Here is a 23,374-nt window from a genome sequence, read left to right as displayed (position 1 = left end):
GAAAATAAACCTGGAGCAGTGGTGGGGCTGCAGAATAAAGGCCAGTGTTGCTGTACATTGGTCCCAGCATGGTGCTGGAGCAGCGCTGCCACCAACCTGCTCCACAGTGGGCTCTGGTCCCTCACTAATTACTTCCAAGCCTAGACTCTTGGTGTTTGCAAGCTCCTGATTAGAGCAATGAGGGAGAAACCTCGGAGGGAGATGGAGACCAACATAACCATGCACCACTAATAACAGCGGAGATTGACAATGGGCTGGGAGGTGGAGGGACTCGTCCTTGCAATCTCAGTTCCTTTCTGAGCCTCTGGGATGATGAGAGAAGGTCAGGGCTTGTTAACGTCACTCTGAGGAGCAGGATCAGCCGCTGCCATATGCCTCATGCCCCCAGGGCTTATGCCAGCCTCCGAGTCCCTCTCAGCTAGCTGGTATTTTTAGACATGGACCTGATCTGAAGCCACCCCAAGCAACCTCTGGTCTGCAAACTGTCTGGCTATGGAAGTGGCTCTGCTTTCATGTCTGCTGCGTCCACGTCTCGTACCCTCCTGGATTCGGAGTTCTTTTTCCCTTTGCTCTTTTCTCCCCCATGTCCCAGCTTGCTCCCTTCATTCGGTGGCAGCGTGCTCACTCAGAAGGTAGCTTTAACCAGAGCTGTGATGGGGTGGGCCAGAAGAGCGAGGCAGGAAAAGGGTGCTCTTTGACTGCCTGCACCCGCTGTTGGGTGCCCGAAGTGGCTTCATTGAGACATACCACCTGCATAGCGGTGCCAGCTTGTGTCCTACCCAGTTAGGCAGGTTTCTCTTCCGTAACTATGGACAACATTGTCTTTCCTCTCTTTCCCCTTCTGGATGCCCCATATATGCCAGTACAGCTCCCTGTCTGTCAGTTTGTACCTTGCCTTTACATGTGTCTGCATCTCTGCAGCCTCCTCAGAGGCTCTTTTGAGGCAGACAGGCTCTTTTCCCCCTTTAAATCTCCCCTTTCCTAAATTGCACCGCTCTGGCAGGCTTCCTGCTACACGCACTCTATGTCTACAGCTTCTTATCTCAAGGGGTGAACACTATTGTGCCCAGCACAGCTTCTGATCACTGCAGCATCCTCCCCCTTGGAGCTCATCCTGCTGCTGGAGAAGGCTGAGGCTGTCTCACTGTGGAGAGCTGCAATGGGTTTGTGCTCACTCCTTGCTGCTCCTTCCCTGCTGGCAGATATGGCTCCTCTGTGCCAGGGTGGGAGCACATGGGGAAGGAGATGGGGTGTTCTTCCTTTCCATCCTTTCCCCCTGACAGGATGCTTGGCATTGAAGCTTCCGACCTGTGTATTCAGGGTTAAGGCAACTTTCCATCGCAAGAAGAGCCGGAAAACTCATCCCTGTGCTTTTCCCTGTGCTTCCCTTGGCTCCTGGGCTGTCCTATTTATCCAAGCTGCAGTCAGCATCCCTCTCATGCCTGCAGCCATAAGCTGGTGCCAGGAGTCAGCACACATCTCTGCAGTGCTAGCCTGTGGCTAGCGGTGTATTTAGGGTCCCTGCATCCTACTGCTGTATAGAGAGAACCTTTTATGCTGATAATTTGGCTTGAGATCACTGAAAAACCCTTGCAAATACCTCTTGATCAGTTGTAGAAGCTGTGTTTGGGTCTCTGGGGGAGATTGGGGCCCCAAAATAGCTTAAACTCTTTCACTGGTTGTTACATTCCTCCTGGAAGGGGCATGTTACATTGAGGAGGAATGCACCCAGTTGAGGACCATGCCCATCTTGGCTTGGGGATGAGGAACTGTACAGCACAATGCAAGGAGGTGGCAATGCGAGGTTGGTTTCCTTTTGTAGGCACAGAGATGGATGTGTCTGGATGGTCACTGAGGTCTTGGTGCCCTCAGCTGCTGTTTGAGGAGGTAAATGATGGTCTCGGTGTGTCTCCAGGACCACCTCTTGTGCATAATGGGACTGCAGGGGGACCAGGTGGTGCAGGGTTGGTGCACTCTGATGTCAAGCACTACCCTGTTTAGAGTGATGGGGTGGAAAACCATCCTAGTGCAAGGGTGTCTGTGTCAGGAAGTGAGGACAACAGGGATATGGAGTAGGGAGATCCTCTGGAGCTCCCTTCCACAATGATCTGCTGGGGCAAATATGTGGCAGCAGGACCTTGTTTCTCACTGCCCTGCCTGCAGACAGGCTCCCAGCTGCACGGGAGCCATCCCTGAATTCAACCGTGCATTAACAAGTGGATGGAAGTGTGATGAGCAACGGCTGAGGGACCGGGGGTGGTTCAGTCTGGAGAAGAGAAGGCTCAGGGGGGATCTTATGGTTCTCTACAAGTGCCTGACAGGAGGATGGAGCCATGAAGGGGCTGGGCTCTGCTCCCAAGGAGCAAGGGATGGGACAAGAGGAACCGGCCTCAAGCTGCACCAGGGCAGGTTTAGATGGAGCTGAGGAACAATTCCTGCCCCAAAGGGTGCTCAGGCATTGGAACAGGCTGCCCAGGGCAGGGCTGCAGGCACCGTCCCTGCAAGTGTTCACACACCTCAGTGCCATGGGTTAGTGGTGGCCTTGGCAGTGCTGGGGAACGGTTGGGCTGGATGAGCTTAAAGCTCTTTTCCAAGCTCTTGATTCTATGGATGCAGAGAAAGACGCAGCACGGGCGCTGGGGTGGCCGAGGGGACCAGCATCCTAGTGCTGAGCTGTGCAAGGCATCCGGGCCTGAAGCGGTTAAAGGGGGGGGGGGGGGTTTTCCCTTGGGCTGGTGGGAACCTCAATACGGGAGCGCGGTGCGGCGGGGGTTAAAGGCTGGCGGGTGAAGCGCGCTCCGCCCGCCTCGCTCTGTGTGTGTGTTCGTGCGGGTGTTACCGGGGTGTGCGGGAGCCCGATCGCCGGTCAGGGATGGAGCCGCTGCCATGACAACCGCGGGCAGTCCGCCTGCGCGCCCGGGGATGCTGCCGCCCGCCCGGGCCGGGATGCTGCCGCCGCCGCGGCCCCGACACCCTTCCTCCTCCTCCTCCTCCTCGCTGCTCAGCTGAGGGGGGGACACCTCTGGAGACCCACTTTTGGGAGCCGAGGAGCATCCCGTGCCCGGCCGGGGGGGGACATCGCCGGCAGCTCCGCGGGGAAGTTTCGATCTTGCGACAGAACCGGCATTTTGGGGAGCTTTCGCGTGTTTTTGGGGCTTTGTTTTCCTTTTCCCCTTCTCATTTCAAAGAGCAGCAGCCGGCAAACAACCAAACTCCCCTGTTTTTGGCTGGGTTTGTGGCCGCCCTCCCTTTCGTGCCAGAGCCACGTTTCCTCCTTGGGTTATAAACTTTTGATGCCAGATCTCCGCAGCGCGTGCCCAACCGAATCTTAAAGTAGCGTCTGGAGCAGGCACACATCTGTGACCTTCATCTCTTGCACTGCATCTTCTCTCCTCCTCTTCCTCCTCCTCCCCTCCGGCCCTCCCGTCCTCCTCCCTCACCCAAGGATACTGGGGACTCCCTCCGGATGCCGCTCGGCAGGCTCAGCGCTCGCATCCTGCCTTGCCGGGGGCTCTCCTGATCTCCGTGGAGCTCCTCATCGCTCAGCCCCGGTGGTTTTGCTCCCCTCCTTCCCCACACACACGCACCCCATCCCTCCTCTCTCCCCCCCTTCTCTTTTCGCTCCCGGTGGCCTTGTCGGGTGTGTTTTTTGCCTGTTGGAAAAGTCCCTGCTGCCCAGGATGGGGGTCGGTGGGTGCTTAGCCCTGCCCTGGAGGTGCCTAGTCGTCCTCTGTCTCAGGCTGCTCTTCCTTGTGCCCGCAGGAGTGCCCGTGCGCAGCGGAGATGCCACCTTCCCCAAAGCCATGGACAACGTGACAGTGCGGCAAGGGGAGAGCGCCACGCTCAGGTAGGAGCACCTGCATTGATGCCTTGGGGGCCTGGGGGGGGGTGTCTGGATGAGGCTCATGGGGGATGCTGTGCGCCGTGCGGGGCTCCCGAAGGGTGCTGGGACCTCCTGGAGACTTCGTGTGTGTGTTCCATTGTGCAGGGGGATGCTCTGTGTTAGTGGTTTTGGGGCGAGCGATGCGCTGGTGCTGCGTGGTGATGGGGCACGGGCTGCAGCGTGGGGCTGGCAGCCTCCCGTCGGGGCTGCGGGTGCCAGACGAGGAGCTGACACAGGGGTTTAGGTGGCAGACAGTGAGTTAGTGCCGCCTGACGCTCCCAAAGTTGTCTCTGGGTGCGTGTGGCTGTGTGGGAAGGGAGGGAAGGGGGGGTCTGTGCTGCTTGCACCGATGCCAGCCTGCATTGCCAGTGGGTTTCTAGGGCTGCGATGCCTCCGAGGTGTCAGTGTTCTGCCTTGATCACTTTATAGTCTCTGCACGAATCTGTTAATATCAAATCAATCTTTTACTCCAGGGGTGCATCTTATGAATTCTGATGGATGCTTTTACCTTACGCTGTTTGCTGGGGGAGAAACGCAGGCGGCTTCTATGCAGATGGGCCACTTCTCTGCTGCACAATAGAGCAGAGCATCCCTTTCTTATTCCCTGAATGAGTTACAGGTGTACATGGTGCATTAGCCTGTGTCGGATAGCAGCTCTCAATAGGCATCACAGAAGCGTGGTCAGATGAGCAGATAGCAGCCCAGCCTTTTCTCAAAGGGTGATGGGGACTCACGTCGTGTCTGGGGCTTTGGATTGTGCTGCGTGTGCTTCAGGAGGACCCGAGCTGGTTAATCCATGTGGAAAAGTGACCCTGTGACTTGGGAATGGAGCACTGAGGGGTGCGAGCTTGGAGCGAGGGAGTCTGGAGAAGTTAATCTGCTGCTTTCACTGCATTAGGGAGCAGTGTGTAACCCCGACACGAGCTCAGACCTGGAGGAACAGGGCTGCAGCAGACAGCAGCTCTTCCCAAAGCCAGGCACAGGGATGAGGTGCGTGCTGTGCTCTCTGTGAGCAAGAATGAGCCTGGAGCAGAGGATGCTCCGCTCACCTGGATATGGGGGATGCACAGGCAGGGTTGGGTGAGCTTCCCCTTGCCGGGGGGGAAATGCTAGTGCAGAACGTGATGGTGGGAAACAGGCTCTATGAGTTCCATGTGGGAGAGGTGTTGGTCTCCCAGCACGGTGCCTTCCACACTTTGGGATGTTGCCGGTGCCCGGCACATCCCTGTTGCTCACTCCCAGCCAGGGCCCTGCTTGTCATCACCCCGTGTAACTGGGGGCCGTGGCACTGCAGAGGGCACGTGTCCTCTTCGTAGCTGACTGCAGTGATGGTTAACCTGAGCTGGAGCGAGCAAGGCAGGTTAAAGAAGGGAGCACAACCCCCCTGAGAGATGCCTTTGGCTTTGGTGCTCTTTTCCCTGCTGTCTGAGCAAGGGGATGCTCGTTGGGGTTCGAGCAGGATGGGTGCTGAGCCCCTTCCTGGGGCAGCTCCTGCAGCTCCAGCTGATCCTATTGCCAGCAGAGGGCTGACTTGGATCTCCGTTATGTATATTTTAAAGCTTTTGGCCTCTTTTCCGTGCTGTTTGCAAGAGGGGATGTTTGTGAAGCAGCCAGCTCCGGAGCACTGAGCTATTTTAGCCTCCCCATAAGAAACTCTGCATCTCTTGGTGTGACTTACAGGAAGCCCTGCCCCAAAAGCACTTGTTTTCTACCCATTTCCCCCCTTGGCATCTGATTTTTCCACGCTCACCCCATCCCTTTTCCTCCTCAAGTTTAGCTTTTCCCTGCTGCAGTCAGGTTTCTGGCCTCCAGCTCCCATTTGCCCACAGTCTCTTCTTGCATTGCTGTTTCCCAATGGTCCAGCTCCTCTCTCCCACTCTTATCCCCTGCTCTGAGTACGCAGCAGCCCAACAGTGGAGTTCTCAAGGATGCGGTTGGTATTTATTATCAGGTTGAAAGACCCCACAGAGAGCTGGGAATGGGAAGCTGCCCAGGACAGGCTTCCTGTGTGGATGATGCTTGGGTTGGTGCCTAGCGTGGGGCCCTCCATAGGGTTTTCACCCAGCAGATGGTCTGCGCACCCATAGTAGGAGCAGATGTGGTGTCCTCTGCTGTCCTCATTGCAAAACAGCACTTGTGGGGCTCAAACCAAGGAGGAAAGCTCCTGTAACTCCAGTTTGTCGCAGTTACGGAATTGGCCACAATCCTGCAGGGATTGGATTTGCCAGGTCCTCTCCCACCCTGCTGATACCTGGCCATGGAGCGGGCTGGGCTGTGTAAACCCCCTTGGATTCAGCAGGGCTGATGGAAGCTCTTTGCTTTCCAAGCTGAGCTCTTTGAGCACACACATGGCACTGCAGAAGGGAGATGTGAGGGAGAGCAGAACCGCATGATGGAGGAGGAAACCTGGAGGCTTTTCAGGCTGTTTGTGGGTTTCCTCTATTGGATTTTGGGCACTTCCATTTCCACCTCTCCACCCTTTTTCCGAGGGAGGCTCAGTGGAATCCTTGTAGAAGCTAAGGCTGCGTTTACAGGTGACTTTGAGGTCATCTTAGATCAGCAGCAAACGATTCCCCTGTTTTAAGCAGAGATTGTTGGTAATTCACTGCTTCCTATTGTAAGAACAGACAATTCCCATAATAGTCCTGCACCTTTCCTCTCCCGGGGACTTGAAGCAGTTTGCAAATTCTCTGTGTAGTATGAAAGAGAAAATTGAGCTGCCTCCTACCTGCCTCTGAAGCACAAAACCTGCTGTGAAGAAGGGCAGATGTTTAGGTGGCAGCAGTAACCCGCATTAGCCACCACTCTGGGACATGGAACAGACCAAGGAGCACACTGGAGGTTGAAGAAGGTCACTTTTTCATTTCCCAGCTGGGATTTGGTGTGGAAACAAGGATTAAGTTTCTGCTTGTGGGAAGAGTGCCACCGAGCCTCAGCTTGCTATGCACGATGCTTCTTGGATGCGTGCCCTGCAGCTCGCAGGGCCACAGGCATCCTTCCCCTGGGATGCTGCAAGGGCATCGCTAACAGGTCCCCAGCATGGTCACTAATTCCCAATGGGCTGATCCTAGCTAGAAACCTTGGATTATGTTTTCTCCCAACTGCTTTGCAGTGCTGGAAGCAGCAGCACTGCTGTTGTCAGAGCTAAGGGCGATGCAGGCAACGGCTGAACCACGGGTACCACATCTTGATGCTGAAATGGGGGATGTGGAGTAAATGGGATCGTATTCCTTGTGCCGCCAGCAAGCCGACCTTTTATAACAGGCATCAGTACAGTTCATAAAGACATAAACCAGCAGCTGCTCCAAATTTCAAGGCTTTATAGTTTTATCTGTGTTTAAGAAATATTGGAGCTTTATTTTTAAGGCAAAGAGAGCGATGCAGTGGTTGGAGGAAGTAGCTGGGTGATGGGATGTGCTGGGTTTGCTCCTTGGCTATCAATGTGGGGACACAAGGACTTGAGAAGGCCTTTCTTCCTCTCTGCCTCAGTTTCCCCATGTGTAAAATGGAGCCAACAGCACTGGTTTGATTAGAGGAGGGGGATGAGAAGAAATGAGCTTTCGTAGGTGGTGCTGAGATTGTGCAACTAAGGCACGTATAACTAAGCTTTTATCTAAGATAAATAATACAGAGAGGCTTTTTCCCTGCATTTAAAGGCAGATTTTCAAGTCAGATCACCCTCTACCTTTATGTTCACTTCTGGCCTCCCCATTGCTTGTCCAAGGAGACCAGACAACCAGGGTGGCTTTGCTCATTTGCATCCAAGACTTTGCTCCTGGCCCTGTTTTGTCAATTAGTGACTATGAGAACAATTCCAATTAAAACTAAGAAGCTGGAATAAAGATGCCACTCTTCCATTTATTTTTGTAATTATAGTTTTAATTATTTCTGACAATTCTGCTCCTTTTTTTTGGGGGGGGGGGGGAGGAGGTGTAATAATCTACTGCACTTTGATTTCCCAGCACACGATGAGGCCTGGGTAAACTAGAACCAGCAGGAGCAGGACCACAGGCTCTAGCCATAGGTTTGGGAAGCTGGGAAATGAGATTTTCCCCCCCCTTCTTGCTCAGTCAAACCGCCAGCCCTCGAGTTTTCCTACCTGTTAAATAGGGGTTGTGACACTCACCCGTGCAACCAGCATAGAAAAGACGCGGTAATGCAGCCCCGTCTCTCCGCTGTTAAATCCTTGCTGGGAAGCGGGAAGAGAGTCGCTGCTTTTTGTGTGCAGATGCTAAAAGCATGGGGATTAGTGAAGAGCAGATTAGTGAGGACTTGCTCCGTCACTGGCCTTTCCTCCTTCCCCCCCAAAAGTTTTCTGGAGCAGCTAAATATATACCTGCTGTTTCCAAGGTAGAACTCGCTGCGTGGTGGAGCTGTAATTGGCGACTCAGGGAAATTACAGCCACGGATTCTGGCATTTGGATCCTCCTGGCTGGCATAATAATTTCTCCCTAGGTAGCTGGTATTTAACTTGTCTTATCTGCTCCTGATAGTTATAATTACAATGCCCACTAATTTCACTGTAGCGGTGCAGCTGTTGGAAGGGTGGCTGGAGAGAAAAGGTTGAGGGGGTTGTGGAAAGGTTCCCTCCACCCCAACCCGGTGCATGAAGGTGAGTGGTGATGCTGAGATCGTGCAGTTGAGCATGGTTCCAGGCTACACAAAACCTGGAGAGGGGCTTTGGACAAGGGGTGTAGGAACAGGCCAAGGGGAATGGCTTTAACCTGCCCGAGGGGAGACTGAGATGAGCTCTTAGGCAGAAGCTCTTCCCTGTGAGGGTGCTGAGGCGCTGGCCCAGGGTGCCCAGAGAAGCTGTGGCTGCCCCATCCCTGGCAGTGTTCAAGGCCAGGTTGGACACAGGGGCTTGGAGCAACCTGCTCTAGTGTGAGATGTCCCTGTCCATGGAACTGGATGAGCTTTAAGGTCCTTTCGGACCCGGACCAATCTGGGATGCTGTGCTTGAACTCCTGGTGTGCTTGCTATAGGATGAATCTGGGTCTCCATCTGGGGCTTGCTGGTTTGTGTAGGATTGCATGGGGACAGGTTGCTTGTCCCTGCTCAGGAGTGCAGTCGTGTTGTGCAAGGGGGAAACATGGGGCTGACTTCGGGGCATTCACCTTGTGCTGCTGGTCCTTTTGCCCAGCAGAAAGCCAACCCCCATGCTAAGTTTCTGAGCTCCACTCGCCAGAAATAGCTCTGAGTGGTGATGCTCAGCTCCAGGGGATGAGACTGAACTGTGAGTAATCCTTTCTCTATAGGGTACACGAGATCTTTTTGCAGGCATAATAAACTCCCTGGGATTGCAGGCAGTAATAGCTGTCCTTCCCCTGGATCACACGCACTTCTCCAGGAGCTCAGGGTCTTTGTTTCTAGAAAAGGATTAGGTGTTAACGCTGCAAAATGAATCCGGGGCACAGCGGCTGTCTTTCACATTCCCGGTTCCCAAAGAGTTCCTCTGTTCCCTCGACTGCTCTCACAGTTTGCCTCCTCCTGGTGTTTCTCAGCCCTAAACCGTGGATGCTTTTTACATCAGCTGGACATATTGTTTTAAGTGATAATCTTTAGATACTGCAGCCGAGCAGGCAGTTCATAAGGGATCTCTCATTCAGTGACTATCATTCCGTGTGTCCTTGTGAGCAGCTTTTAAGGGTGAGGATGCGCTGGGTTGATTTCTTCTTTTTCAATGAGCAAAATAATTCCCCCACAGCCCTGCTGACAATTTTTAGCCTGGAATGGGTTGTTTACTACAGGTTTGATTTGCTGCGTAGGTCTTGTCTTCCCTGACAGACAGAAACCCTTCGAGATTGGTTCTTCAGTGCAAAATACTCACTTCTGTTTTCCGATGACTGTATCTATCCCAAGATTTGCTTCAAACGAGTTGTTTCCATGACTATACTCTCTTGATGCACTTGTTCCTCGGGATACAAATGGGTCTCCAAGTCTGCTACTCCGTGGATGGGGGAGGATAATGAGAACAACAACTGTTGTGGTGGAGGATCAGATGAGTAAATTGTGCTGATGCTGTGCTTTGTGCCATCTCCAGTGCAGCGGAGTTCAGGGTGGGGAAAGCCAAGGAGCCATCTCATAGAACATCTTGCTGCTGCTTCTCGTGTGTGGTGTCACCTCCTGGCTGGAGCTGGAGAGAAGAGGGATGGGAGGGCAGGAGGGAGAAAGAAGGAGAAGGGAGAGGGGGGAGAAAAGAAGAGGATGAGTAAAGAGAAAAAGAGCATGTTGGAAGGATGAACTGAAGCAAACCCCATGACTGGTTAACTCCCATCGGGTGAAGTTCAGTGCTGTGGGATGAGTTCCTAAATCAAAGCGCAGCACTCAGCATGGGGTTGAGATGCAGGGATGCTGGGCTTCATCCAGCTGGTACCCAAGCCCCAGGGCCAGTCCCGCTGGGGCAGTGCATCCCCCTGCCTCCTATTTGGGATGTTTTTCTGTATGTGTGCCTGTTTGTGTGTGTATATATATAAAAATCTAACAAATTCCTAACCCATATAAATCCAATTACCCATGTTTTCCCTGCAGGGAGCAAGGGAGATTAATGTTTGGTATTTTGGCAGGAATGTAAAAAGAAATAGGTGGTAATAACAATGAAGGCTCATAAAAAGGAACCGATAGCCGTGTCTGTGCCCGGGAACCCGGCTGTAATTCTCACCGGCATTTGCCAGCAGGCTGCCCTGCTCCCATGGAGAGGCAAGAAAAGCCAGGAATGCTTCCTGGGCACCTAAGCAGGGATAACATTAATGTGATAATAATGAAGGCTGATAGAAAGAAATGGTTTCTGCTCCCAGGGCACCTCCTTGTAACACATCCCACTTGTAAGAGCCATGGGAGCATCCTGCTGTTAGCTCCATTTTCCAGAGAGCCCCTAGGAAGGAGGATGAGTGGGATTTGTGGAAGGAGGATGAGTCTGTGGTTGTGTTGCTTCTCGCAGGTCTGTCTCAGAGTGACATGTCTGGAGTTTTTCAGGCTGTGGGTAGGAGCTGAGAGTACCAGAGTGGAGAAAACAATGTCTCTTTGCATCTTTTCCTTCCACTCTAAGCCCTTTTCTGCCATGTCTCTGTGTGCGGAGTTTTCCCCAACTCTTTGTTGAACAGGAACCCAGGCACAGGAGATGCCTTTTTCCTGCAGCTTTTGGTCAGGGGATGGTAATCTTGGTGCAGGGCCTGGAGCACAGTGTGATGGGGACCGGCTGAGCGACCTGGGGGGTTCAGTCTGGAGAAGAGAAGGCTCAGGGGGGACCTGATGGCTCCCTACAACTGCCTGACAGGAGGATGGAGCCAGGAGGGGCTGGGCTCTGCTCCCAGGGAACAAGGGATGGGACAAGAGGAACCGGCCTCAAGCTGCACCAGGGCAGGTTTAGATGGAGCTGAGGAACAATTCCTGCCCCAAAGGGTGCTCAGGCATTGGAACAGGCTGCCCAGGGCAGGGCTGCAGGCACCGTCCCTGCAAGTGCTCACACACCTCAGTGCCATGGGTTAGTGGTGGCCTTGGCAGTGATGGGGAACGGTTGGGCTGGATGGTCTTCAAGCTCTTTTCCATCCTGGTTGATCCTGTGATTCCATGATTCTGTGTGGTACCAGGCACCTCTGCTCCCTCAGCTTTGACACTGAAGAACCAGCCACACATCATCCCTCATCAACACCTTCCCCTCTGCCAGGGTGAGCTCCCCTCTGCTCTCCATTTCCCCCCACATCACTGGTTCAGTGCAGCGAGTGGCATCCTGTGCTGCTTTCTCGCTGCCACCCATGGTCACGTATTAATCACAGTTCAGCTATTGCATCCCCACAGCGGTTTCTGCCTTCTCTGCTGGCTTTGCATCAGGCTCCTTGCTCTCTCCGTTTATTACCACCACGGGTTTTATAACCCACTTTATCAGATGACTTCTTTCCCTCTTTCTTAAAGAGCATAACCCATGAACAACTCATCATTGCAGAAAGAGGATGAGTGCCAGTAGGAGAAGAGAAAGCCTCCATGCTCACACCTGAAATGAAGAGCCTGCTTCACAGTGGCATTGCATTTAATTCAATCAAGGCAGTTAAAGCTGAGATCTCAAGGCCTTTGTGTGATCACAGGAGTTGCTGTGATGCAGCAGCAGGTAGATTGAGCCCATTTCCAAGGAGGCTCGAGGTAACTGGTGGAAGCAGCCGGGCCTGGGGCTTACTGCAGCCACGGTGGAAAGCTCTTAGCATTCACTTCGCATCCTGTCTCTCTCTCTCTGTCACCCTCCCTCCTCTTGCTCCCTATCCCTACATATTCCTTTATGTGGAATTGATTCGTTTGGCTTTTTCCTATTTTTAAACTGGGGGGAGGTCTGGTTTTAATTAATATTTGTTACTGGAGGATAATTCCACCGCTGGTCCCGTCGCTGCCTGAGTCACCCTCTCCTCCCTTCTCCTTGGGAGAAGGCTGCTTGGACTTAATTAAAGTCAAGGATTCGGGCTAGTGGGAACAGTGGGAGTCCTGCAGGGCTCTGGATGAAGTGATTGCTGTGGGGGAAGCAGGTAATTTCTTCTCAGACCTGTCGACTGTGATGCCGAGACACTGCTGGACCCGTCTGGTTTGACCACCTGCATTACCCAGGCTATTGCATCTTGTCCTGCGTTTCCCATCCTGCATCCACAAACTCCTCCGAGTGCTCCAGCCCCTGCTCATCCTCGTGGCCTCCTCTGGACTTGCTCCAACAGCTCCATGTCCTTCTGATGTTGAGGACACCAGAGCAGCACAAACCGAGCTCGCCATGCCCATTGCCACTGGGGTGTTACAGGTCATGGCGCGGGATGCTGGAGGGATAACGGCAAAGCTGTCGGTACCCGGTGCATGTCTCAGTGCTTGTGCTTGCAGACCGCACTGCCACCGGAGCTCAAATGCAGCCCAGGCAAGAGCTTAACAAGCTCTGAGAGCTGTCCAGAAAGTTATCTTGACACCAAGTGACAGACTCTCAATTGAGATCCTCTGGAGACTTTGAAGTCACTTCCGCGACGTTTCCAAAGCTGGTTTTTCTCATACCTGCAGAATCCTTTATCTGCTGCGACGCCTCCCCTGCCTTGTCTCATTGCTTTTGACGTTTCTCTTTGTTGCCTGCTGCAGCACAGGTAAACTCCACTGCAGAACTCTTGAAGAGGGGGTTTTTCTTGCTCTCTGCTCCTCCTCCAGTCTGCTCCACTCCCTTGCTGCTGTTCCCATAGGAATTGCCTGGGCCGATGCTTGGATCTGTAGAGGACTGGCTGGAGTGATGTCAGGACTGCTCATATGAGAGGACAGGGGATGCTCCAGACCACTGGGGAAGGACAAATAAAGGGTCTAGTGTGGAAAAGGGAGGAGAAACTCCTAGATTGCTCACTTTCCATCCTGAGAAAGCCCTGGAGCAAGAGAAGGACAAGAAGCTGTACCACAGCCAGCAGAGGCATTGGCCACGGAGGAATTGTGTCAGACTACTCTTAATATCCTCTGTGTGACAGTGGGACAAGCCTCGTTGGCGAGGAGGAAGCAGGAGGTGCCTCTGTCGGTGACCCAGGCAAGGCTGTAGTGAGCTGATGGGAAACCTAAGGTGGGAGCCACTGTCTGGAGCAGGCTGGAAGGAAATGCACTGGTCCTTGTAAGGTGCTTCCCTGCTTTTGAGACCCAGCCCAATACGAACTCTGTGCCCAGCAGGTAGGAAAAGCTGTCTTTGCAATCGTTTGAGGCTGCAGGTGACTGATGATGCCCTTCTGGATGGTACCAAGGGCTGGGTGACATCCTTTATGTCCTAAATCTCGTGTAGGATTCCTGGTCTGTGGGTTCATAGCAGCATCATGCTGCAGGGCTGGTGTTTTGGGATGGCATCGAGGATTTAGAGGGTTTCTGAAGTAGCAATGTGCAGTCACTGATGTCTCATTATATGCTCCATCTCACGGTACCCCATCCCTGGCAGTGTTCAAGGCCAGGCTGGAGCAATCTGCTCTAGTGGAATGTGGCCCTGCCCATGAAAGGAGGTTGGAACTGGAGGAGGTTTAAGGTCTTTCCCTTTAACGACCCATAAAATCAACCCATTCTGTGATACTCTCTGCTCTGTAAGGTTGGGTTGGTTTTCCTTCCAGGCAATGGGTGGCCGCAAGCCTCATCCTGCTGCCTTCTGCTGCCTTTTGGTATGGTTGTTGGGAGCAGCAAGTGCTTTCCTGCCCTTCTTGCAGAGGATGTCATGCTCCAGCCCCCCAGCAGAGTGCACCAACCCCTTCTCTGGTCCCCGGGCAGTCCTGGTATGCACAAGAGAAGGTGTTAAGAGGCGGCTGGGGCCTGCCCAGACTCTCTGACCGAGGCTGCAGACTCTCAGAGGTGCACTTGGAGCATTTGCCTTGCTTTTGCTTTTATTGCCTAATAAATCAGTGCTGGGCACAGCCCATCAGCGGGAAATAGCTCCATTTGCTAAAGGAGCTGGCTCTTCCTACTGTAGATACACCCTATGAGGGTGAGTGGTGCCTTCTCACCTTCACCAGCTTTTCAGCAGCCACTGTGTGACCCGGAGCAGGGATTAAGCTGCAGCCACATCCCTCTGGCAATGCTCCGATGCCAGGTCAGTGATGCTGGCTCCCAGCTGAATCCCTTTGCCATCCCTCTCCCAGGCCACTGCCCCAAGCCAGGAGCATTGAGGGTGGCCAGGACCACATGGTCCTGGCTGTGGGCTCGTTCTGGGAAGCATCTGCTTGGCCTCACTCTCTGAAACTCATGCTTTGTGCTGCGATTGCTGAGCTTGCAGCTGGTTTTCAAGTCTCATCTGCACTTAGCAGGGTGCTGCCAAACCCACTGAGTCCAGCAGGTTATTTCCCTTCAGAAGCCATTTATCTTTTCCCCTTCAGACGCAGGGCTTCAGTCTCTCATCTTTCTTTTTCCTCCCATGTGGGAAAGAGCCCGCTCTTCCCAACCCTCCCAAATCGCTGGCGCTGGGCATGGGCTCGGGCCCCATCCATGGAGCATGGGGATGTCCTGGGGAGTGAGCACCATGATCGAGATAGGCTGCTTGACATCTGTTGATTCCTTTCCAGTTATTTAGAGGGAGATCACTTCAGACTTCGATGTCCTGTGCGTGTCTTTTCCAGTCGGGATTTTGGATGAGGCTGCCCTGCCTGGTCTGATGCCAGGAGGTGCCAGGCTTGGGTTTGAAAGCTTCTTTTCTGGCAGGGAATTAGCAACTTGTCTCTGTTTCTGGCTAGTTGCTCTATTGAGAGGGAAGCAAAGTGTCAGATGGGAAGGTTGGGAGCACCTTGGGCTGTGCTGCCGCCTCTCGCTATGGCCATGGGCACATCCCTTGGTTTGGAGCTTGGATTGCTTCTGTTAAAAAGCAGGAACTCCAAAGCTCCTGGCTTTTGGTCCAAATCCCCACACTTTGGCCTCTGATCCTTGGCTAGGGGCTTGCACATTGGAAAACCCCATCTCAAAGTTACCTTCAGGGGCACCACTTTCATTCGTAGTACAGGAGAACACAGTGTGAGGGTTACTAAAGTTTAACAACTGTGTCTGTCTATTACCCAGCTGCTAAATCTTTATATGCCTTAAATAATCAATTGCTATTCAATTAGCATACAGTATTGTTAGTGCCTTCCTAAATCTATAATGATAAACCAAGTTACAAGTTCTTGGATGTTAATTACTATCTGATGATTAGGAACAGCAAGACATTTACCAGCCTCATCCCAGCTATAATACGGCGTGTCCGTGCGCACTGCAGAGCTAAACCACACTTACTGTCTCTTAATAATCAATGGGTGTTTAACATGCAATATTTGCCTAATTAGCACTAAATGAAATCCTCATTGACAACACTTCAGGGGAAGAGATCTGCCTCGAATATGATGGATTAGACACGGAAGGGCTGTTATTGTAAGCAGGAGATGTGTGTGTCGTTTGCTTTGCTTGTCATGGCTGGCACTTGCTTCCCTGTGACTGGCAGCCTGGTCCAGGGTGAATGGAGTGATGTCTTCATGGTGGATTGACAGGCCCAGAGACCCCAGGTCTCTCTTTACTCAAGCAGCTCTTTCCACCATCCTTCCCTGCTTCCAATCCCCCCTCACCCATGGATATCCTTGTTCCTCCGCCTCAGAGGATGCTCTTTGGGGAGGCTTCCAGCGTCTGGTGCTTTATCTGCAAGCAGAGCTCTGCCCACAGCTGTCATAGAATGCTTCGGGTTGGAAAGAACCTTAAGATCAACTAGTTCCATGGTGTCCCGTGGGCAGGGGCACCTCACACTAGACCAGGTTGCAAACATTCCTTCTGCATTTTGGGCTATAAGCTAACCTTTGGAGAGTCTCTATTTGGGCAGTGAGGGTCATGGAGATGCTTGTGGCCATCTGTTTGACCTCAAATTAGGGATGCTAGGTGGAGATGGGAGGGATGCGGGGCTCAGAGCAGCCCCGAAGCCTGGTGCTGAGTGGAAAAGCTCCCTTGGGAAGTGCTGTGCTGCAGTTTGTCACCAAAGGTGGAAGCTGTTGTGCGAGAGCAGCGGGATGGATTGCACAGCCTCCGGCTCTTTGCAAGCATCAGCCTGTCCTTCACACTCAGCGTGGATGTAATTAACTGTGCTGATGGGATGTTGTGCCAACAGCAAAGCAGAGAACACCACAAAAGGAGGAGGAAAGCAACACCAGGGCTGGTTGGCACATGCTGCACAGCTCACCTCCTGCCACAGGAGCGTCCTCTGGGATGGAGGGCAGGGTCCATGCTATGGAGAGGAGTTACACAACCATAGAGTGTGGAATAGCGAAAGGATGCTCCATGAGAGGCGTTTCTCTCCCTGGGTGCCTGATGGATATGCAGCTTCCATCTCTTTCAGTCCTTTGCAGGCAATCTCTATCCTTGTTATGCCAGGGCACGTTTCTCACCGCCAACTTCAGGGTTATACCAAAGGCCTCTAGAAGCCTGAGCAGCCCTTTGGGGTCTTTCTCTGCCCCCCAGAAACCCCATCCCTACAAAGCGCAGAGCTGGGATGGGTGCTTCCTGCACTTGGAGCTGGGATGGGAAAGAAGGAAGGGAAAAATAATGAATAATAATAAAGAAAAAAGACTTTCCATTAGCAATTGAAATGGTTCTTAAAAGAATTTGCCTATTCTGCAAGGAATGTTTAGTAACTGATAGTAATTTCTAGCAATTAAATACAAATTAATCCGTGCTACCGGGTAGTGCTTTATTTATGGCTCTGTATTTATGGGCACTCCCTCTCCTTAAAACATCATCGTTGCTTTTGATAAGTAATTAGAGTTTCCTGAATAATCTCCCAATGTAGGTATGAATTTTAAGTAAGTTTTACTAGCAAGCAAGTGTTCCATTGTGATGCTGAGGGAGGGATTATCATTATTTACACTCTAGTAGGGCCGGGAGGCTGGGACAGGCACTAGCAAAGAGATAGTCCCAGCTCAGTGTAGTTGATGGTGATTTTTGTGTCTTGTCTCTCCACTGCAGGCTCCTGAACGTGCTTTTCTGAGGAATAAAGGTCACTTGTTGTTATTTGCAGCAGGGCAAATTAGGGAAGCTGTGCATCCCAAATGCCTTCCTTGGAGCAGCCTGCTCCAGTGGAAGGTGTCCCTACCTGTGACAGGGGGTTGGAACTGGATGAGCTTTAAGGTCTCTTCCAGCCCAAACCATGCTATGATCCATTGGGGTGTGCTGGTGAGTGTGTGATCCCCTCTCATTCAAAGGCTGTGCTTATCCTGCCTGTGGCTGCGCAGCCTGTTCTGGCTCCTTTCTGGCTTCATTACTGAGCTCGAATAAATGGTACTTGTACAGCCAAGGGGTGGGAAAACACACAAAGGGACTTTTCTAGTCATCTGAGGCACTTGGATACTGTGGAGACGGATGCTGAAGGGACAGAGACAGTGTTTGACATGCAATGAGATGTAACCCATGAAGGCAGCGTCCTCCTGTGGTCCAGATGCCTCCAAGGAAGGGAAAGGGTTGAGACAGAGCCTCAGGACCTGGAAAAGGCTCCCTCTGAAGAAGAAATGAGTATAGTGGAGAGTTGCCCTGCCCTTGAGAGGAGCTGGGGACACGTTGCTTTTGCGGAGGATGGGGTTGGGAGCAAGTGAAGGTGAGATGGTTTTGGCCTCGGGATCTTCTGTGTCTTGTTTTATGTGTGCAGCCAATGGTGTTACTCATTCTGTTAGAGCACACAGAGCTACCTTCGGCCATGGGATGTAACATCATGGTGTGTGTCGCCTCTCCAGGAAGTGAGGGGCAGTCTCCCAAGCCATCAGGTCAAACTTGTCTTTGAAGGTGGCAAGAAGGGGCGAGTTTGGCCAAGCCTGAAGCTGTTGGGATCACCCCAAGTGACAACATGAGGCAGTTGTCTTGGCAAAGACCAGTGTGAGAGTGGCTTTGAAGGGTGAGGAACAGCTTCAAAGCTGCTGAGCTCTCCTGGTCCAGCAGTTTTCCCTTAGATTTCACAGTGCCATTAGTTTTGCGCCATCCTTCCCATGCTGGAGGAGTGGGGACCTTTGCAAACCTCATCTCTTCAAGGTTTTCCTTTTGCCCCTCTCTTGCTGCATCGAGGGTCTGGGGCACGGTGACAGCTTTCATCTCCTCTCCTTTCTTGTGGTGAATCAGAGCTGGTGGCTTTTGGCCTCTGCACTGCAGGTTTATTAGAAGCTGTTGCGAGATGCTTTGTTGCGAGGATGCTGAGGACTCTTTTGGGTTAACCAACTGCCTGATTGGGAGGGATGAGCCCCAGTGAGCCAGCCGGTCCCCTCTGGGGGCATCCTAAGAGCCCCCTGCTCTTACCCTGTGATTTAAACGCAGTGGCACTGGGCTCATGTGTGGACACGGAGATCTTAGATGGTTCAGACTTTGAAGTGCAGTCTCTGATGGCCCCCGCTCTCCCTTCCAGCAACACAGATGCTCACTTGTGTGCTTAACTTCACATCCCAAAAGTCACTGCCTCTGTAAAGCTTCAGGTCCTGCCTGGTGCTTCTGACTGCTTGAGTGCCCTGCGAGTCTCTAGACAAGGGTCAGCTGCTGTCAGAGGAGCTCAAAGGCTTTGGGTTTGAAAGGCAGGAATAAGTTCTTGGCGCTTTGAGTTCAGACTGAAGTGTCTGCAGACTGCAAGGGGCATAAACAGGGAGTTAGGGCTCTTGTAGGCGCTCAGGTTTTGTGCTTGTGTGCACAGGGATGCTGGTGGTGAGAGGAACCGTCCCAGAGCTGTGTCCTTGGGGAGGTGGGCGAGGGGAAGGAGCTGAGCCGTCCAAATCCCTTTTGGAATGCTCACAGCTCCCTCGGGCGTCTCATTGCTCACCCCGTGATTCATCCTAGAACTAGGGCGGTTCTCCTTGGCTCTCTGCTGAGGTAACACTTGGGGACAGGGGAGGGAGGACTTGTCATCCCTCGGGAAGCCTTTGGTGGCTCTGAAGAGCCACCATGTGGGTAACTCACCAACGCTGGGGGATGAGAAGAGGACAACTGAAGGGCAGAGGTGGGCTTGCTGCTGGCAACGGTGTCTCATTGACTACGCATGGCCTTTTGCATTGTGAAGCATATAGAATCATAGAAATGGTCAATGCTCCATCCCTGGCAGTGCTCAAAGCCAGGTTGGACAGAGCCTTGGGCAACATGGTCTAGTGTGAGGTGTCCCTGCCCATGGCAGGGGGTTGGAACTGGATGAGCTTAGAGTCCTTTCCAGCCTAAACCATTCTATGATTCTATATTAGAATCAGGTTGGAAAAGACCTTTAAGATCATCAAATCCCAGGACTGCCAGGCCATGGGTTGAGCCTTCTCCGTTGTTTGGCTCTAGGGAGATGCTGGTCGAAGCCTTCCTGCCTTCCTTGCTGCCTTCCCTCCACCAGCTCACCATTCCATGCACGGAGCCGGTGCAAAACACCAATTAGCTCTAAAACAATTATTATTTCTTTTTGAAATGCCATTTTATATATGCAATAACCCACCACAGTAATCCCGGGTTATTTAACAGAGCATTTACCATGAAAACAGTCATTACTCTTTAAACGCCGCTGCCTGTACAAGCCTCTTAACATGAAATGGCAAGTGAGGCAGAAGTCTCGCTGTCACAAATGCTACGTTGCCCTGAATACATTAGAGACACGGCCACCAGGAAGCCTTGTGAGTGGGTTTAGGCATGTTTGGAGAGGGTCCTTTCCATTTGGATTTCCATTTGAATGCTGGAGAGGGGCTCTTCAGCAGAGACTGTACCAATAGGATAAAGAGTGATGGGTTCAAACTGAAACAGGGGAAGCTCAGGTTGGAGATAAGGCAGAAGTATTTCCCTGTGGGGGTGCTGAGACGCTGGCACAGGGTACCCAGAGAAGCTGTGGCTGCCCCATCCCTGGCAGTGTTCAAGGCCAGGTTGGACACAGGGGCTTGGAGCAAGCTGCTCCAGTGGAAGGGGTCCCTGTCCATGGCAGGGGTTGGAGCTGGATGAGCTTTAAGGTCCCTTCCAACACAAACCTGTCTGGGATTCTATGTGTCTATGTTCAGATGGGTTCAATCCAACTTTGTGATGGCCCCATAGCTTCCCTTTGCCCCCATCCCTCTCTTCTGTACCCCTTCTGATCTCCAAGGGTAGCAGCTGTATCCGTTATCCAACCTAAACCCAGTGGATTTAACTATTTTAATCTTGTTGATAGGACCTCTCATACTGCACAGATAAAGACATTCTTGCTGCTAAGTCAATAATGAATTCAGGAGCAAATTCTGCCTTTCCCCCCCTTTTTTTGTGCTTCTAGGGAATTGTGCTGGATGACTATTATTTACTCTGTAGACCTCTCTGAGATACCTGGCACGAACCCGGGGGACCAGATGGAAACACCAGGCTCAGGCTTTGGTTTAAGCAAAATAGTTGTGTTTAAAGATTAATTGAAGATGCTTTAAAAATTGAGCAGCCCATCCATTTTTAATATTGATTGATATCATTATAAAAGATTCAGCTGCAACTCTTCTCACCAGGACCTCTCTTGGCACCTCTCACTCAGTGCCTTTGTCTGCGAGGGACATGGAGTAGCTCTTTCTCATCTTTGATCCTCACTCTTGTGAAATTTATGGGAAGCATTGGCTCACGTCTGGCACAGCAGAGCATCCCCGGGATGTGCTGGAAGGACGTGATGGTGGGTGCTTGAAGCCCGTGTCTCTGCTGGAAGAAGGAAAGGGAATGGTACATCTGAACGTGGTGATGCTATTCAGGTTGGATATAAGGAAGAAGTTCTTCCATGTGAGGGTGGTGAGGTGCTGGAACAGGTTGCCCAATGAAGTGGTAAATGCCCCATCCATGGCATTGTTCAAGGCGAGGCTGGATGGGGCTTGGAACAACCTACTCTAGTGGAAGGTGAAGGAAAGGGGATGGTACATCTCAATGTGGTGATGATGGGCTGCTGTTGGTTGAAGACCAAGTCTCTGCTGGATTGTACATCTTATTCCAGTAGCATCACAGAGCTGGGAGCAAAGCTTCTTCCATTAAACTGGAAGAAGCCTCAGTGCAATGAACACTTAGGATGTGAATAGCAAGAAGATAAAGTCATCCCAAACAGCAAGAAAATCTGGTTGTTCTTCCTTCAAACCCCCCATATGTTATTTTCTATATTTAACCCTTTTGAACATGGAAGTGGAAAAGAAGTACCAGCACAGCACCCAGGCCTGGTGCCTCCTTTGCAGAAGCCTCTTTTGAGAGGGTGGTGTTGGCAAGTGGAAACACCAAGCAGCCACCCCATAGCCCTGGAGGGGTTCAGTTTGCTGCTGAGGACTAAGCCTCCAAATGGCATTTATTTCACAGGCAGGAAAGGTCACGAAGTGAAGGGAAACAAGCACTGGATTCAATTAGACAACTCCATCCAAATAAATCTGTCAAGATGGCATTCCTGCTGAGGAATCAATTGGCTTGCAAAAGGAAGGCTGGTGGTGGTGGTATTATTGTTGTTATTATTATTATTAGTTGAAATTAGCTCCAGTACCTGACGTGAGTACCTGAGTTGAAGTACCTGAGTTGAAGTGCCTGAGCAGGTTCACATCATCTGTCACTCTTATTAGACATTAATACAGCCTCCTCCACCTCGCATTTAGTGGCCTGTTAATGGTCAAGTGGCCCCAGAGTGCTTCCTGGGAGGTTGATAGGAATGATTAGCGATGAGAAGGGATGGTGAGGCTTTTCCCAGGCAGAAGTTTAAGGGGAGGAAAAAGAAGGAAAGAGGGAGAACAAGCAAGTGTGCTTGCAGCCAATGTGCTTGGTCAGATGGGTTTCTTGTTGGGTTTTAATCAACCTGAGTACTATCTTGATGTGTTCCCTGTTGTTGGTATGAGAAGGTACCCAAGTAATTTACCTTGTGGCTGGTCATTGAGGGGAGCAATTCCTTCCCCAAAGGGTGCTCAGGCATTGGAACAGGCTGCCCAGGGCAGGGCTGCAGTCACCGTCCCTGCAAGGGTTCACACCCTGTGTAGATGAGGCCCTCAGTGCCATGGGTTAGTGGTGGCCTTGGCAGTGCTGGAGTGTGGCTGGGCTTGATGATCTTAAACCAACCTGGTTGATTCTATCAGTCTATGAAAGGGTTTGATCTCCCCATGTCACTGCTGCTCCTGCCTCCCTGGGTCTCCCGACTTGCTTTGGCTTGGTGTTTGCCATAGGGTGCTATAGAAGGATGGGGTAAAGGAATACGGTCCATTAGGTTGGAAGGTGAGGAGAGGTGGAAGTGGGCGAAAGCGGAGATGTTCCATTAGGGAGTAAATGATTTTGCATTTACTGTTGGAGAGATCTTGAGGCTTACGCAGTCCACTCCATCATCTGAGCTATTTAAAACTTGACTTGAGAGAGCACTGGAGAATACGGCAAAGGAACAGGCCTGTCCTACCTGGATGAGAGCCCGGATAACTCCGACAGATTTGATCCAGCTCTGGCACTTCCCACTTTGCTGCTGTCAGCCCTTGGCGGCTGAGCCGGCATCACCTCCCTGTGCTCCCAGGGATGTCCCCTCTTTGAACGGGCAGTATGGGAACATCAAATGTGAAGGTTTCCCAGGGCAGAATTTGCTAAGAGTGTGATGGGAAAGGTGATGAGAGAAATTTCCTTCATCTTTTACCAGCTGTGGGGGTTTCCTTTGTGTTGGGCAGCCTTAAAAGAAACCCACACAGGAAAGAAAGAAAAGCCACCAACCTCCTTTGAAGACAGACTTTATCATAGCTCTGCTTTCCAAGCGCCTTCAGCTTGGTGCATCTCATCAGAGAAGCTCTTTCCACGCTGTAGGATTTGCCCCGGGGTGGGTGGCCCACCTAATATAGCGCCAGACCCTCCTCTCCTCCGTGTCTCAGGGGGGTTGAAGTTAGGTGGCAGGAAGGATGTCCCTCCTGGACATCACGTAGGTGCTGGTGCCACGTCTCAGCTGGTATTTGTGGGTGTGATTCCAACCATCTCCCCTAAATGCCCCCTGAAGTCCATTATGTAGTTCCCAGACCACTGCTTCATGTATTGAGATGAGTGTGGCTATGCTCACCTTGAGACTTTGAGGCAGGGGACGTGTATTCAGAG

The 23,374-nt window shown here is 52.0% G+C and overlaps 1 protein-coding gene across 1 annotated transcript in view; it reads left to right on the top strand.

Moving 5' to 3' along the window:
* Positions 1 to 3,680: 3,680 nt before the first annotated feature.
* LOC308228304 (opioid-binding protein/cell adhesion molecule homolog) overlaps positions 3,681 to 23,374 on the top strand; it is a gene marked incomplete at both ends in the record, with an annotated part of 96,048 nt that continues 76,354 nt past the window's right edge. The window contains one exon of the mRNA XM_080631590.1: positions 3,681 to 3,847. Within this exon, the coding sequence (XP_080487716.1) occupies positions 3,681 to 3,847 (167 nt within the window). The remainder of the gene's footprint in view (positions 3,848 to 23,374) is intronic.

This window comes from Psittacula echo (genome assembly GCF_963264785.1).
Source record: "Psittacula echo genome assembly, chromosome: 18".
In the NCBI taxonomy this organism is placed as follows: domain Eukaryota; kingdom Metazoa; phylum Chordata; class Aves; order Psittaciformes; family Psittacidae; genus Psittacula; species Psittacula echo.
This window is presented reverse-complemented; position numbering and strand designations above follow the sequence as displayed.